Raw genomic sequence first — 17,979 nt, forward strand, 5'->3', positions numbered from 1 at the left:
GCAGTCTGCAGCCAGTTAACAGGAGAGGAATACTGCAGTGTGTAGAGCAATAAAGAACAGGCATAACCTAGCTGGGATCTTCTTAATAATGTACAACTTAAGGTACAAGCTGACTTCTGGTAATGTCAAACTACCTCAAAAAGTTCAAACTAGAATTTTGATTACTTTACACTAATATAACTGAAAATATGAAAATACATATGGACATAATGTTTGCATAGTCATATTTTTGCATGTTCACTTTTAGATTTATTAAAAAAAATATTGAACATTCATAGCTTTTTAAAATTATAATTCAAACTAAACTGTTAATTTGTTAATATTTATGCAGCAAATGCCACAGTGTCTTCTGAAAGTAGAAAAATAATAAATGAATGAGGAAATTTCAAGATTCTTTGCCACAATTTCATTTTCAGACCTGCACATCACCAAAAACTGGGCAAAGCAGAACTTTAACTTAAATTAACCCTCGAACAGCAAAAAAACATTTTTTAAAATTCTTTTTTATATTTTTCAAATCATTCAATTAAGTATATCACTTCTCTGCTTAGGGAATTAGTCTCTTTGAGGGTACGATTAAAGACCACTGTATTACCCATTTCTTACCACATAACTCTTTTCAGAGTCTGTGAGCTCTGGTCCTGATCTCAATGAATGGTGGGAGGGCTGTGATCACGAGGCAATTTAGAAAGGAGAAAGTTTGGCAAATGTTATTGGTCGCAAGGAAGCAAAAAGGATATTTCAATCAGTTTGACTTAATGAAAAGAGCAGAGACGTCGCTAGAAAAAAGGTTCTAAATGCTAATATATACAGTAGTAAATGGAATGCCAATGTTGGACAACAGTAATATTTACTAACTTTTGTTTCTGTAAATGTAATTAATTTCACATAATTGTGTACATCTTAAATACTTCTAGCTTAATTAAGTATCTCTAATTAATATTTTACTACATATTATATATTGTGTGATGCAATGTGTTTCTCTTACTTCCCTTGCTTCTTTTGAGAAGTGCTGCCTTAGTAATGCACTCTGAAAGCAAGTTTCAGTGTCTGCAATAGCTTTTGGGGTTTCAAAAATTTCAGAATGGTCTTTGATGAAAAGGCGCTGGGTCTAAATATTTCAGTCATTGAACTGTACAACACACCTCCTGACCTAGCAATGTCTCTGTGCTTGCAAAGAAAGAAGGATAAGCAGCAAACTAGTGGTTATGTCCAACACAGCATCTGAACACATGCCAAGGGACAGAGCACGTAAAAGAACTGGGGTGTTGAAAAACAGAAAGGTGCATCTAAAGGCAGAGACTGTGATTAACAAGACATATTACATATAGTAACAATAATAACAGATTCAAAGACAAAGAATACATTGAGTAGTTCAAAAATAAAAAAAATGAATCCTTTACATACTTTATCTTAATATAAATAGGTATTTCTGCACAAGAAAGGCACAATAAAATATTATAGATTAGAAATTCCTATATCTAAACAATTTAAAACAAGGAATTATAATGTATTTTAATACATTATTACATCAATACAGCATAGCTGTTGTTTGTTTATTGCCGAGTGTCTGAGATTTTACCAAATATTTTATTTTCCGCTCTTTATAGTATTCTGTATCTGAATGTGAATGTTGAACTCCACAGCTTTTTAGAAGCATAAAATTATTTTCAGAGTGTTTAATTTCAAAGACAATATGTACAATTAAGGGTAAACTGGGGTAGGCATACTATTTCACAATTCTGCTTTGTGCAATGTACAATAGTTCACTGAAGTCCATTGCATCTTACCGCAAAAGTGTTGGCATTCATAACATTAGCTGGAATATCAGACAGTATAACTGGACTTCTTGAGGTCTGCCCATGGTACCCAGTCTCATTCTGCACAAGCTAAATATTCAGGGGAGAAAAAGGTGACATTAGTTAATATATTTTCACATTGCTGCATGCTGAATTACCAAGCACATACCAAGACCTTGTTTCTCCTGACATTAATGTTCAGAAGACAAGCTTAGTTAGTAAAGAATCAAACATTTAAGTAGATGTTCTGTGTGGTTCACAGAGATGATAAAGGGAGTTAATAACTCAACAAGCAAAAATCGCACCACTGTACTGCAAGCTTCATTATGCAGTCACTATTGGAAATGGCCCATAAAGAAACCGCCACAGAAGACTAAAAAATCCACAATAAAGCTTGATAAAGGTTCATGATACAAAGATTGTTCAGGTCATGATTTTGTTGTAGGATCACAAATATTGAATAGCCATAATGTATAGAAAAGATTCAAACCTTTAAATAAGTTCTTGTAAAATAAATAAGAAATGAATTCCATTACACCGCTGCTACAAATCCTGAGCTTTTATTCATAAAATAGCCAAATGAGGTTTTCTTAACAGTTGAAATCAACAATAGAAAAACAAATAAAACAGACAACACAAAGGTGCACCTACTGTAGTTGTGTAAGATAATATCTGAACAAAATACCTTCTTATCCATAATCCTGTATAATTAATTTTAACAATTGCAACAGAGATATAGTATAATTACAACATGAAAGTAACAGGCACACACCCTGTATCAACTGCAAGAACTCAATCACAGAAGTCTGCCATAAATTCTGTCTCACACCCGTTTTTAAGAACAGATTTTAAAAACACACTTCCAATTTTACTGAAATTTTAGAAATATCACTTGCTATACAAATGCCACTTATCTTTATTATAAACTAGATTTCAGTGAAAACTACACTGATCAAAGTGTTAACTAACACTTAGAATGTTTCGACAAAGCATTGCTTTCCTGTGGCACTTACAGTATCACCTACAGTATGTACTTGCCTGGGATGGATGAAGTTGAATGTTTTTACTTTCATTAAAAACAATGTCTGGCAGTAAGTAATGTTTATATTAGTGTTATATGTAAATTAAACTGATCCTTCAATTTACCTTTTTTAGAGCATTTATCAGGATAATGACAAAACATTTTTATAATACTCTAGGTACACTAGCACTTTACTGAATAACCATGGCATTTGGAAAAACGCTATGCTGATAAGCACGTGTCATCAAAATGATAATGAACAGGGAAGGCTGCTTTGAAAGTCACAGGCTCGAGGAAAGCAATGCATCTATGGCACACACTTTTCACTGCAGCAAAGATGATGCTGTTCCATTCCGTTCACAGAGCCTGGACAAGCATGTGCCTGTTCACTGGTCTCTAAGCAATTGTTTAATAGGGCTTAAGTCTGGTGAGTAAGTCATCTACAGACTGTCCTCCTGGACTTTTCTCACACAGAATGAGCCCACACAAAAGATAGTAATTGATGTCCCATGACTTGGACAATTTAGTGCCCGGCAGTCAGGGTGCCATAAATCACAAGTGGTCCAGATCATCACACTTGGACCTCCCAATGGATTTATCTTTTGTACACAACAATTTGTAGATCGTTCTCCACTTTTGTGGCACAATCACTGATGTACAGGGTGGGCTACACAAAAATTAGATTAAACTCAGAGGACTCAGTGCCACTACTGGTAAATCCAGATCAGGTAATGCTCCAACCAGTGGCATGAAGGCATTGTTTATGTAATAAACAGGGCATTTTACATACTTTCAGTGTTTTTCTTCCTCACTTCATCGCCTGCCCCCAGTTAACTGAATCTCAATGATGCAGAACAATTGGAAAAAGAACCAAAATTACGTACATTTTCTAAAAACATATGTGATAGTTCACGTAGGTAGCTGTGTCAGCATGTGTAGGCTCCAAAGCAACAAGTACAGGTTTATTCCATAGTGACAGAAACACAAGATTTCTTTTCTTCTCTTTCCAGCATATATGCATAGTGTTTCTTTTGATTCTCAGTATAACACAATAATAATGATTTCACTTTGATTTTTTTTGCCCAAAAAATCTCAAAATGTTTTTTTTAAAGGGACTCACGTCATCCATCACTAAAGTGCACTAACTCCTGAGTGACATGTGGCAGCCATTTGAACACCCGTAACTACACAACACACAACTACAAAGCAAATCAGCAATAACTAGACAATAGATCAGGAGAGGAAATGTAAAAAAACTCTACCAATTGAATTAATGAGAACATTTAGGAAGCACAGCTTGCATAAGTCCAGAGTAGAATTTAGCCAGGATAAAGGTTAACACCCCTACTCTTTTAAATGGTACCATGGAATCTCAATTGACCAATTTATCAGGACCCAGTTTAATGTCTGAAAGACATTACTGTACTTCCTACACAGGCACCATACTGGAGTACTCGTCCAGGGGAAAAACTATCAAAATCTGTTCTACCTTAAACTTTTACAGCAGCAAACTTGTTTTCCTAAAAGGAAAAGTCTCCCATCTCAGTAATGAACAGGCCCAGTCTTGCTCAGCTTACACAGACTCTACTGAAATCTGATGAGATCAGGGTAGAAAGTAGTAAGGCTGCTGTCTAATATCACTAGTCATGAAATAAAACATCTGTCCAATTCCATCTAACAGATAAAAATGTTATAAAAACTGTTATTTTACCGATGTGAATGAAAGGAAAATGGAACAGCAAAGACTGAATCGGTTCTCAGTCTTGTTAACTTTGCAAACAGTACAACATTTAAGCCAATGAGTTAAAGGAATGTTTGTTAGTCTGGAGGTTTTTACAACTGTATACTGAGGCACACTTGGCACTGCCATGCTGTTGGAAGGGAAGGAGACTGTCACTGATGGTATTACCTGTGGCCCTGGAGGCCTGCGCCTAGCTGGGGTTCTGACAGGTGTGGCTGAAGGATGAGAGAGAAGGGCAGTGCAGATGGAGGCTGGGGGAGGGGGGCTATGAATAGACCTGTTCAGGTCTCCTCTCTTAAGGAAAAGAAGGATTTATTAATTTTGAAAGTCGGATCTTAAGCTTTATTACTTCTCGTTTGTGTTTGCTTAAGTCAGAATGCGCTGAATAAAAAATAATATTAGTCACATACATAAAACGAACTGACACGACTACACTTGACAGACAGGTACAGGTGTGATACCACTCTTAAGCTTCAGTTTTACAAAGCTAGGTTTTAACAGATTAAACAATACAACACCCAATTACTTCTTACAAGACATCACCAATTTTAGTTTCCTCCACTACTAAAGGCACCCTATGATTTAGTTGATGAGGAGACATTGGGATCATTTTTTAAGTTATGAACATATACAGTATCCACGTGCAAATGTTTATCGGAAAACAGACCCTTCTTTTAGGAAGGCTTAGTGATTTGAGCAGATAATTTCAAATATGACAGCAGCTAATGACTTTAATGATTTTAATTTCATGCAATACACAAAAGATTCTCCAAACCATGCATACAATATCTCTCTGGCATATTCACAAAGATTCAGCTAGATAATTTCTTTCCAAGCACACTGAATACTCTGATGCATACAGTATGTCTTTTATATTGCTATGCCAAGAGATTTGTTTTGATATTACTTCATCACCCAGAACGATAATCCTAGTCTGTGTGTACAAAAACAACCATGCTACAAAAACCAGTTCAAAGGAGACCTTTGAGGTATGAAATACACAAAGAAGAATCTAAGTACTGCAACACTGCACTCCATGCAGGGGATACCTTTCCTGGGCTACTCTGCCATTCTTTGACGGCCTCCTGCCTGCTCTCCCTGCCTCCCTGTGCGCCTTCTCCTCCCTGCACAATATTGAGCAGCTCCTGGCACAGCTGGTTCTCCTCCAGCTCTATGGCCAGACCCCTCTGCTGGGGGCTCCCTCCCACAAAGCCCGCCTCGGGGCTCCAGCCTCTTGGGGTGCCGAGGCTGGGGGAGCACGTGAGGGACGCGGAGCGCCGGAGGAGCTCCTCTCCCTGGGGGGGCGTGAAGGTGACAGACGGAGCAGGGCCCAAGCAAGAGGAGTGGGGGCGAGGGGGGTAGGGTGGGGGCAGCGGGGAGCTGGCAGGGGAGGGGCCCAGGGGGCTGCGCAGAGGGCTGCTGACTGGAGGGACTGGGCTGGTGGCCGCGGAGGGAGAGATATAGTCCCCACAGGAGTAGAAGCCCTCAGGCAGGGGTGGGAGAGGGGGAGTGGCAGCAGGGGTGCCACTGCGGGGCAGGCCCACTGTGAGGGAGATCCACTCAGAGGTGATGGCCTGCACCTCAGGGGAGATGGCGCGTCGCAGGGGAGGGGTGGGAGAGAGCAGCCGGTTGTGGCCACACTTTACGAAAGAAGGAGAAAAAAAAAGAAAAAAGATGAATAATGCAGAGGGGAAGAATGTAAAGCCACACCACAGGAAGACAAGCACCTGCAACAATGTTAAAAAAATGTCTAATGATTGTAACTTGATCTTGTATATATACTCCGTTGGTAAAGTCACAAACATGATATTTGATTTAGATTGTATTTTATGAGAAATCTTTAATTTAAAGGCATTACAATTTAAATAAATTAAAAATCAAAGTCTATATTAAGCTATATCATAAACCTATATGGAATCTGGAATCTGCTAATGATGAATTCATCCTCAATGTCCTTAGATATAGTACAATACTAATTTTATATTAAGGTTAATATGGGCCTTTAAAACCTACAGTACTTGATGGACCTTTATTAGTTGGAAACATGTTGGTTCTCCTTTTTAGGAGTCTTTTTTAAAATACTTTTCCCTTTATCTAGCTCATTTTTCCAAAGAAAATTCTTTACCACATACAGTATCACGTGTAGTTACAGAGACAAGGAAGTTAACCCAGTCATATTTACAGAACACATTAAAACTAATGTAACTGAATTAATCGGAGTTACATGATTCTCATAGTTAATTCAATGATCATCTATAGCTAAGAACCAGTCTTTAGGTATACCAAGTTGCCAGAGACGGCTGTGCAGATCTAGAATCTAAACACATACTGTACAGTACACTACACATATACTAGTAATTCAAACTGACCAATTTCATCAGTCACAAACTACTGTATATCCTTGTACGTACAGTTGCAAGACAAAGTTTGTGAACCCTTTGGAATTACCACGATTTTGCATTAGTTACTCATAAAAATGTGGTCTGATCTTCAACTAAATCACAATAATAGACAAACACAATCTGCTTGTCTCCTTGTCTCTTGTGACTTAGCTGAAGATCACACCACATTTTTATGAGTAATTATGAGTAATGTAAAAACACAAATGTTTTCTTGCAACTGTATATTGTACTTCATTCTCTCTTCAGTTTTGCTATTATATTAATTTATTGTGTGCAAATGGCAATAAAGCCCTATTGACAACCTTCAGCACATTATTTATTGTAACTAAAGTTAAATTAATTTAAGATCCCAAGAAATAGGTGTTTAAATAATAAACAGACTTTGTGCTGCATTTGTTAGTCATTAAGCCTTAACACAACAGCTGTGAACCCTCTCTCTCAGGCCTGAGGTTAGCGGTGTACTGTACCTGCGGTGATGCAGTGTGGCTGCGATTGGGAGACTGGCTCACTGGGGGGTCTGGGTAATCCACTCCGTTCTTAACACGAGGCCGTTTGAGAACCTCCACATAGGTGACTGGGAAGATTCCCTGCCGACTGGTGCCTGAGACTTTGCCCTCATACCAGTTCTCATCCACCCTGCGGATCAGTGTGATCCTCTCTCCCTGCAACAGAATGGGAAGCAGCTGGGATTTAAAACCCTTCCATCAAGGAGAGTGAAAGACTCATCAGGTAATCCGGTTTTATTTAATTTACAATTTCAAAAATCATTTGGAATAAAAGGTATTAGATTTATTGACATGGTCAATAAACAGAAAACGTCACCGGGGCAAACCACACACTGAGGCAAAATTGGAAATGTACACTGATCAGTAAATGATACCGTAATATGGAAGATGAAACAAGTCCTTTGACAGCAATAGAGGAAATCCAAATGAATCTATAATTCTTTAAAAATTAAAAATTAAAACTATTTAGTGCTAACACTATAAATGTCATAAACATCAAACATACAAAACTTGAAAAGTATTGTTTTAATTACCTTTTATGCTAAGCAAAAAAAACCTATAAGAAGGATCTTGTACTTCTATCCTCAAGAAATGAGAGGCAGTAGTACAAGATGCAGAGGGCTGCTCTCAATAACCCCCAAAACGATTTCAACCAAAATTAACCTTGGACAAATGTTTTTCTGAATTAGTCAATAAGTTCAGGTGGATTTTATTTTTTATTAGAAGCATGAAAGGGGCTGACAAATCTAAAACAAACAATATCTTCATCTAATACCAATGGGTACAAAAGGAATTTAAGCGCCAGTTGTTTCAGGACAGGGAATACTTACCTTCCTGAAGGACATTTCAACAATTGTGTCCCCTGTGAAGTTAAACCTAGCCAGGGCCTCTCCATACTCCAGAACCTGGACTGGGGCTGACTTTTTGGGCTGGGCCTTCTCTGTTGGTGGCAGGATCTAAAACAATAAACAAAGGCAGCTAATTAATTTTGTATTAATTAATGAAGTTTTGACACACCACGGACGAAACATTGTGTTTTCTTTGTTCTCTTTTCAGCATGGAATAAACCTATTACTTGTTTTTATGCAGCCTACACATGTTGACACAGCTACCCACCTGAACTAATTAATTTTCGGTCAGTTTGCATCTCACTACATTAGAGTTACAGTATGTGCTCTATATTCTGTGAGACTGGCCACAAATTGAAGTTTTAAGCCCTACAAAGATATTATATCACCTGTAGGGATGCTAATGACATTCTTTCTCAGTGAGGGGTAAAAAACTGACAATAGTACACTTTGTGCAATCTGGGTGGAACAGAAACTTTGTATACCACAATTATGCAGTTATGAATAAAATACTGTGTGCTTAATATATTCCCACTAATAAGAAATAGCAGTGATTTGATTACACAGTAAGATGAGACTTTGCATAAGTTTCACCTAAAACACTTTTTAAAATGTATTCTTTATTTAAAGTTGCATTAAGCTTCACATTAAAACTCAATCTATAGTAAATAATACAAACCTTTACAGTATCTTAACAGTTATAAATAGATTTAATAGACTTTTAAATATTTTTTCATGTTAAGTCAATTTATACACTATAATAGATGTCCAGTTACCTCCACATAAGTGCGGGGAAAGATCCCCACTCTTCCATGATGCTCTCCTTCATACCAGTTCTGATCAATCTGACGATAGATGTAGACAATGTCTCCTTTTTGGAAAGGCAGTTCCCTAGCAAAACATCAGCCCAATACAAAGGGAATTAGAAACCTACTAGATCACTGATATTGCTGTTACAGTACATAAAATACACCTAAAAATAGGTGATGGTCACAAAATATACACAAAACTACTAAGCTAAAAAACAGTTGGTTTGTTTTCACAAATAGTGCCCATTCTCACCCTTTTCTATACAAATGACCATAAAATCCAGTTGTGATGGATGTGTAGAAAGATTTTTAAAGTATGAAACAGGAGGAGTCAAGACAACCAGGTTAAAATATTTTTACTATTTTCTCCAGATTGTGTAAACAGAGAATTGAAAGCAATTATTTCCCATTTAGCTACTATATTACAATGTCTTAAAACAAGAGTAAAATTAAATCCTCCTGGTAATAAATTCTTCTTTACATTGACTTCTTCAGGAACTACAGTAAAATATGACTTCCAATGCAGTTTACATGCAAAGAGACTCCACTTATATTAAATTATATCACATTATTTGAATGTAGATTCAAGAGACATTCAGAAATGTTATATCTACATTATCATTTTTAAACTGAAATACTCAATTCCACGTTAATAATAAAACAAGGAGGTACTTAAATTAGTGTAGAACAGAATATCTCTATTAGAACCTAAAGAAAAACAATAACAAATATGTTTTCCTTTTTATATACAAAATACTAGTGCAAACATACAGTGGTTTGTGCGCACAGTCATAAGTGATTCTGTTTAACTGTACTCACTTCAGTGTCTGAGCTTTAAAGTCAAATCTGGCACGAGCTGGTGTCATCTGTAGGTTGTAGAGACAAAAACAATAATGAGACATGTTACAAGAAAAATAATTAGGTGTTGAAGTGAGTACTGAAAAGCGAAATCTGATCTACACAGAGAGAACAGTACAGCAGATGAAATATAAAACTAAACATAAAGCATTAGTATCAGGAAGTGATGACTGTGGATGGTTAATGACATCTAGTGGTAGCTTCCTAAAATCTCATGCTATTTCTTCATTAACCTTGGCACTGCAGAGGCTGTGTCAACTTTGATTTTCCAAATTCAAAATACAGTGAAGAGACTGAAAATGTCTTTGATGTGGTTCAAAGAGATTATGGTCAATTTCAACTTGACTGTGAATTTATCCAACATAGCATAACATGTTTATTTTTTTATATACTGAAAATAATGTAAAATGTTCTGCACGGGTGTAGATGAAAGCAAGTGCAAGCTAAGAGTCAACTTCTGCACAGAAGTCCTGGCCCATCTTGAGTTCTGTTGACTGTGTAAGACCATTGATAATTTTCCTTTTAAAGATGCCTGTGAAGTTAACATTGCCATATATCAAGGAAAAAAAAACACAAGTCCTTTTCCAACAGTGAGCTGCACAAAAAAAGCCCTATTAACATACTGTAGTTTTGGACCTTCACAGTACAGCTCCAGTGCATATATGCCAAAATACATCAGCATGGAAATGCTGATCTTTGTCACACAGTTGACAAAAAATATTTTTTAATTGCCAGCTGTTGTGGCAACTGACAAGATCAATATTTTACTTTTTTAGGTTTTCTGTGCCCATGAAGGGATCCAGATAAGTTGCTTTGGTGATCCAAAGTATATTTATTCTTTTATAAAAGATAAATTAATAAGAATAGTTGAAGTCCAAGGAATGCATCTACTCTTATCAGGATTAAACTCTTTTTATCCCAAACAGATTGTCAGCCTAAATCATATTTAATGACACCAACAGTGGGCCAAGCTTAAAGCTTAACTACACTATCTCATAGAATAGACTACAACCCAACCATCAGAAAGTGAACAGCTTTGTCCTTCTTCTAGCTACCACTTACAGCACTCAGCATTCAAAACAGCTATTGAGAATTTGAATGGTACCTTTTGAAAAGATGGCTGAAAACTAAGAGAATGGATAAAAAAGTGGAAGGCTCCAAGGACTGCACAGTACACGAAAACAGTACATCAGCAAGCGACTTCCTAGCTATGTCTGCCAAAAACACTTTAATGAAAAATAATGCTTTACGGGAGCCAAGCAAGATTCATTTCACACATTAATATCTTTACTGTATATTTAATCTTGAATGGCCCCCAAAAACAAAACTGATGTTCCCGACTTTTTTTAGCAGTGAATGGAATGTGGGTTATGCCTGGGCGCATGCATCAGCATGGAGTTCTGGCCATCTGGGATGCAGACATGCCATGACAGCAGGCAGTGTGAACCATCATGTACCAGAAGCAGCAGCCAGGTTAATTTTGGAAGCAGAATTCTACACAGGGAGCTCCGAGTCTTGGAAGCGGATGTTGACCTACAGCATTACATAATGTGGGAGGCAAATCTTGCTTTGGGTCAAGCAGCGGATTGAGGTGAGTGGAACAGACCTCGGACCCAGATTTCCTCTTATCTGCATCATCAACGTTAAGGAGGTCTCCAAATCGGTCATTAGTGATAAACTGATGGTGAGTTAGAATGAGTCCAGTGTGTCGTCTAGATGCAATATCAGCCTCCTCTTGTTCGCGCTTAAGTCTTCTTTGCTCCTCTAACAGTTTCTGCCATGGAAATTGCATAAAGTTAATGATTTTATTATTTTTTAAATGTCCTGGGATTACAGTGACAAACACATATGTAGAATGCATATATGTGTGTGTTTTTGTGTGCGTAAAATGATACTAATATAAAAAGGTTAAACTATAGTAATGAGCATAAAGAGTGATTGGGTGGAATAAAGAAACATTTATATGAAATGTCTTATAATAATGTCAATCAGTTTATTAGTTTTGAACAAAACATTCAGTCACAATGAAAACACCTTAGCAGTTCTGTAACATTTGTCACTGCTTCTTAACTGTTTGTATTGCACATTTAGAGGTAATGTGTCTTGTTGTGTAATGTGTCTTAAAACCTGATGGGTTTTAAGATGTTAAAGACTTAATACATTACTGTTAGTCTCATTAATCCAAGAAAGCCACTACAGTATTTAGGCTGTACTTGTCATTTTAAATTGAACCCCTTTTATCAACTCTGCTGCATTCTGACCACTGGAAATTCCATACTTTGCTATTTGGAACAGAAAGTTAGAAAGGACAGACACATGGCCACTGAACAGAAACAAAGACTGTTCTGAGGCATTCCTCTCTCGACTTTAGCAAAAAAAGCCAACCCACTCAAGACAGCACAGTCACAGTGGAAAAGAAGCAGGAAAACAACTCCAGACTACTCTGATTAAAAGAGCAGGCCCAGACAATTCTGAATCACAAGCACCTTCCATTCCATGCTCCTGCTTTCTGAGTAAAGGAGGGTAATTTAGAGTGGAGTAAAGAGCGAACACGCTTATTATCCTTATTTCTAGATACTGTGCTGCCTTTAAAGTTCTTACATTCAGGAACTCAATTTTTAAAAACGTACAAATATCTTAGAATCTGTATCTAAAGCAACAGTTTTCTCAACTCAAAGCATTTTCTAATTATCACATTATCTAAAAACATTACCTAATAACTTAAATATTGTAATAATCTTAGGATTATACTGTAATTGTTATCGTTTGCTCTTAAGTGCCAGGATTTGAACTGTAATAAATATTGAAGAAACAGAAAAGGCAGAAATTCTAATCAAATTATTAATCTTAAAGTCTATCAGCATAAACCTCTGAAATACATAGACAACTAAAACACTTTAATCTAGTTACAAGTAACTTTAGTTCACTGGATTGCAATGGCATGAACACTCAATAAGGTGCAACTTGAACCTTTATCTAAAAAAGTTTATATTAAAGATTACCTCTTTGTCATCATAGCGTCTGCGGACAAGGTCTTCTGGATATTCTGAATGCTCCATAGGAGCAAAATGGCGCGGAGAATCAGAGTCTACTTAAAAGATGAGAAGAATTGGTACTTTTCACAGTTAAAAGACATTCACCCTTTCTCAATCCCTGACTTTCTTTTAAAGTCGGCTTCGGCATTCTCCTATATAAATATACAGTGAGACACTAAGAGCAGGCATTACACTTAGTGTTGTTAACAATCATTTTGCAAGTGATAGTCCTCAAAGAAAACAGCCCAGCTGATATGTAATAAGCATAAGAATAATGCAATTTGGCAGTTTTAACAAAAAATGGTCATGAGCACTGAGATGAATGTCAAGAGTACTAAATGTAAACCTCAATGTGTAACAAAAATGTAAAAGAAAACAAGTCTATGGCCAGGCAAAAGGCAGATAACCCCAGGTGCTTTATTTATTTTAGCCTACATATACAGTAAGGCGAGAGGAGACTGTAGGTTGCATACCACAGGAAATAAATAAAGAAAAGGTTTTCAATGGCACACAACTTTGTGTATATACATATATGTATACACACATATACACAGTATGTATAGACACTTATACATGACCAAAGTTTGCAGTAATCTCTCCACACAACAACCATCACCCACTCCAATTTTTTGCCATGTATTTGAATACGTTTAATTTAGACATTGCCTATAAATCCAAAAAATGACACAGGAAAAAACGGATTCACTGGTAAGATGCCAATCAAAACGGGTAGCAAAATGACAGACAGACTGGAATGAAGATTGCAATACCACTGTGTGAAGACAGAGAGAAAGCACAGGTGGAAGGACAAATAGGTCAAACAAAATGAGTGGCCACACAGATGGGAGTGACACTTGCAAAGTACGGGAATAGCCACCTCTGAGGTATGCTCCCATCACCAGCTGTTGCGGATTGTTGTTGGGATCCAAGCCATCCAGAGCAAACGAACAACTGTTGCCATTAGAGACACCATCATAGCACCCATTGGGGGAAGAAAGCGAGCCTTCTTGGTGTGTGTCTCCAGCACTTAGTCTCTCTACTGCCTCCAAGGAGGACTGTCGCTGTGGGATGATGGGTTTGCCTTCTGTCAACACACCCTGCAGGGTACCGTGATCCACTTGGTCTACTTTCAGGCTGTTAGGTGGGTTCCGTGTGACAGTCACAGCCGTGGTTCTTTTCACTTCCTGCTGTTGCAGTGGCTTCTTCAACCGGAAGGGCATGGGGCCCATGAGAAAGAGGTTTCTGGGGAAGACATTCTTGTTTTCTTGGGTGCTTAGCTTAGCCTGGACTTTGGCCTGTTGCTTCTCATGCCTGCGGATGGTGGTAAACCTGGTGTAAGAGGCAGGGCACGCCCCTTTGCATTTGCTGGGTTTGTGGTGGTGGGTAGGAAAGATGCTACTGCTAGCAGAGCTCTCCGCAGAGGCATTAGAAAGTCGGTCAATCTCTGTTTCAGTGCCAGTGGAGAGGGAGTCCACTGGTACCATGTCACTGAACTCTGAAGAAGCTAGCTCTTCTGCTACCTCACTCTCTGACAGACAAGCTCCTTTTACCATTATCTTTACCTCTCCCTGCCTCTCTGTCTTCTCCTTTTCCCTCTTTGGGGGCTCTGTAAGCAAAGACTCAGCTGAGAAAGCTGAAGCCATACGGGACTGGCCAGGGCTCTGAGCATTGCAGGTACTGTCTAAAGCGGGCAGGGAGCATGAGCGCTGGATTATCTGCTCAAACTCTGTAACCCGGGAGGACACAGTGTGACGGGGGACACGCTCAAGGCCTTCCCCTTCTCCTGGCTCTCCATACCCATTGCGTTCTCTCTCGAACTGTGAGGCCAGGCTGCGCACGCTCCCCCCAGGACTGGAACCCTGCGACCCCGGGCGGTGGACGTAGTGCATGTTTTTGTACATGGCAGCAAACTCAGGGCTGCTCTTCCGTGGATGGATGGCACTTTTCTGGCAGCTGTACTCTTGAAGGCTGGTGGTGCTGCCTTCCCGCCTCCCGATCGTACTTCCTTCCTGAAGCAGCAGGGAATCCGCACTCTGCCTCACCTCTCTCGGTACTGCCCTCTTGCTGTCAAAGAAGGAGCTGCCATCATGAAGGTCTTCGCAGCTGTGAGCTTTGGGGTGCGTCACAGCAGGTACTTCCCTCTCTTGATACCCACTGCCAGAAGGCACCAGTTTCGGCTTGAATTTGGAGGGGAGGATTTCAGAAATGCAGGCTTTGGCGGCTGACAATGGCTTCTTATGCTTACATTTATAAACTAGCGCATTACTAGCAATAACTGATCTGCTATTTACAGAAGAAGAAGGTGAAATGATGTAAGCATTCCCACCTTTATGATCCACTGGTAAGCATGCAGAACAATAGAATAAATACAGTCTATTAGGTGAAATATAATTCAGCATTGATCACAGTTTGATTTATGCTGACTGACCACATTCTTGAATGTGTGATTGACTTTGAAAACTCAGAGAGGCTGATAGTGGGGCCAACCAAACACATGCAGCGATTGCAGAGATCAATTTTCAGAGTTTCACAGAAAAACAAGAAAAATACAAAGTTTTCACATTTAATTATCTACAGGCGAGACAGAAACACATACAAAATGAAAAAAAAAACACACATTAAAGTGAATTGTTAAAGCATTTTTTCTTGTTCCATAGCTGGATCAATTATTAACTTGGTACCAATTAACCTCTGTCAAACAGTAGGAATAGCCTCCTCCTTAAGAGCAAGAAGAAATGCAGGTATATTAATTTATGCCTGGCAGCTTTTAGGTAACCTCAAAGGACAAGAAATGAAAATGTTCCCCACACTTGACAGATGGTGATGTGCTATGAAAAACATATGAAAAACAGGAAAACTGGACACTGGTTGTATGTTTCACCATGTTAAAATAAGCACTAACAATGAGAAACAACTGTAGTACTTTGGATTTGAAATTTTTCCATAAATTAAGGGTGTCCAGTCCTGTCCTAGGGTCTGCGGGTTTTCATTCCAACTCTATTCTTAAATCCGAACACACTTCATTGTTAGCTTAAATGGACAAATTCATCAATATCCCTTAGCTCTTCAGCTGCAATGTGATTTACATACACCTAGAAACCTGCAGAAAACAGCTCCTCAGGACCAGGACTGGACATCCCTTCTATAAAGCAGTTGGTATGATCTCAATACATGATGCTGTCTTCTGCACAACAGTCTGTTGCATGTTTTTTTATTATTTAGATATGCCCTACAGACTTAAAGTCCAGTAACAAAGATTCAAAACATATTTGCAAGACTTTAGAGCTACCACATGAGATTATATAATAACATTATCTCATTGTCTTCGCACACCAGCCTAATTCAAATGGTATTTTAATTTTTACCCTTTAATATAACAGCAAGCACAAAAAGTGGCTTGCTATTGCAGCTTTAGGCAATTTATAACAAAATTCCAAATCTGAAATGAAAAATCAGATTTTTAAATCACATTCAATTATCTTATTAATTATTTCTCTAATAACTTATAATTATGGACAAATGTTAATAATTAACATGTTTTTAAGAAGACACTGAGAATTATTAAGCATTTTATTATTTAGGTCTATTGCTGTGTGGAAAAAAAAACTTACTGGCCAATAATTTCAATCAAGCCACAGAATAAATCTAAGCCTTGACACAACTACACAACTGCTTATTGTAATGTACAAACCTAAAACCTGGTGCGAAGGTTTACTTTGTCAGAAGGCCATTGATACACTTCAATGAAAAACCACCAACATGTGGTCAAGCCTTAATATTTTCAGTTTTGTAAGACAGTATTTCTGAACAAACTAAACAGCAGTGTTTTTGGTACTATTCAGTACCTTTACAACTCCTTCACACACTGTGGTTTTAAAGTAAGGATCCATGTTAATGAATGTAGTAGTTAATCACTGAAGAACAAAAACAGATAATTTATTATAGCTGTCATAACTGAAGAAGATACAACAAAAAAAACACATATGAATGACTAAGGAAAAAAGAAAAATACCATAATGCAGGGGTTTATGTTTTGAATCTTGAGATTTTGAAAGTTTCACAATATTGTATAGTAGTTTCTGATAGTGGTTCACTTATGGCCAACGATTTCAATGATGTATGTCCCTGTCAGTCATTGCCTACCTTTTGTGGAAGAGGAGCTGGAAGGACGCTTGCTTAGACCACTCAGACCTTGCAATGGGATATCACCACCTTCTAGGACACTCTTGTAAATGAGACGTTCACTTTCAGAGCCTCCAGACTCACTAGCTGCCAGCTCACTGTCTTTTCTCACAACATGGTAGTTGGGTGTATACATTGAGCTGGGAGGAGAGAAAAGAAAACAACAAATGTTTTTCTCTTTATAAACAATAAAAACAATACAATTTCATTTGCCCCTTTGGTTTCTATGTAATATTTTAATCCAATAAGAACATTCTGGAATGGTAAACAGTCATTCAGCCCAGGTCAGCTCCCACACATTCTGTAACAGAACTTGTCCTAAACAAGTGCAGTATAAAACATTGTTATGAAATCTAGTCTACATCAGATGTGTCACAAAGGAGGCTACTGTATATAGTATATGTACAAGGTTTAAAAAGGGTATTAAAAAGGCCAATGAAGTGGACAGTGAAGGTTATTACAACTTATATCAGTCTTTTGAGTATTATGAAAGAAAAAAGGTATATTTCCATTCCAAGCCACAGAGGCTTATTAGGCCAGAGCTGATCCTATTTTCTGTAGCGTTAAGCAGGCTAGAGGGCACATGATTCCACCCCTGAATGGTACACTGGTCCATCATAGGGATCACTGCCCAGCAATGCCCGTCCCCCCTTATACAGCTGGGTGGACTGGGACAACTAGCGTCAAGTCCCTCACACAAGCACAGTGTCTGTAGTGGGGACTTGAACCCACAACCTGTCAGCCATGACTGTAAAGGCTTATGAACAAAGCTTTTCTG

At 38.1% G+C, this 17,979-nt stretch overlaps 1 protein-coding gene across 38 annotated transcripts in view; it reads right to left on the reverse strand.

The window, feature by feature from the left end:
• The window catches only part of sorbs1 (sorbin and SH3 domain containing 1), a 184,850-nt gene that overhangs the window by 4,739 nt on the left and 162,132 nt on the right, over nt 1–17,979 (reverse strand). For 32 of the 38 annotated variants that reach the window (XM_088635596.1, XM_088635589.1, XM_088635597.1 and 29 more), the window contains 12 exons: nt 17,163–17,341; nt 13,897–15,357; nt 12,987–13,075; nt 11,522–11,758; nt 9,946–9,992; nt 9,094–9,208; nt 8,300–8,425; nt 7,431–7,625; nt 5,611–6,201; nt 4,730–4,855; nt 1,791–1,889; nt 607–666 (listed from right to left, as the gene is read on the reverse strand). In XM_088635596.1, coding sequence (XP_088491722.1) covers nt 607–666; nt 1,791–1,889; nt 4,730–4,855; nt 5,611–6,201; nt 7,431–7,625; nt 8,300–8,425; nt 9,094–9,208; nt 9,946–9,992; nt 11,522–11,758; nt 12,987–13,075; nt 13,897–15,357; nt 17,163–17,341 — 3,325 coding nt within the window. The remainder of the gene's footprint in view (nt 1–606; nt 667–1,790; nt 1,890–4,729; nt 4,856–5,610; nt 6,202–7,430; nt 7,626–8,299; nt 8,426–9,093; nt 9,209–9,945; nt 9,993–11,521; nt 11,759–12,986; nt 13,076–13,896; nt 15,358–17,162; nt 17,342–17,979) is intronic. The other 6 variants (XM_088635619.1, XM_088635621.1, XM_088635588.1 and 3 more) reach the window with 4 other exon arrangements.

Source organism: Lepisosteus platostomus, chromosome 6 (assembly GCF_059453375.1).
Source record: "Lepisosteus platostomus isolate fLepPlt1 chromosome 6, fLepPlt1.hap1, whole genome shotgun sequence".
Lineage (NCBI taxonomy): Eukaryota > Metazoa > Chordata > Actinopteri > Semionotiformes > Lepisosteidae > Lepisosteus > Lepisosteus platostomus.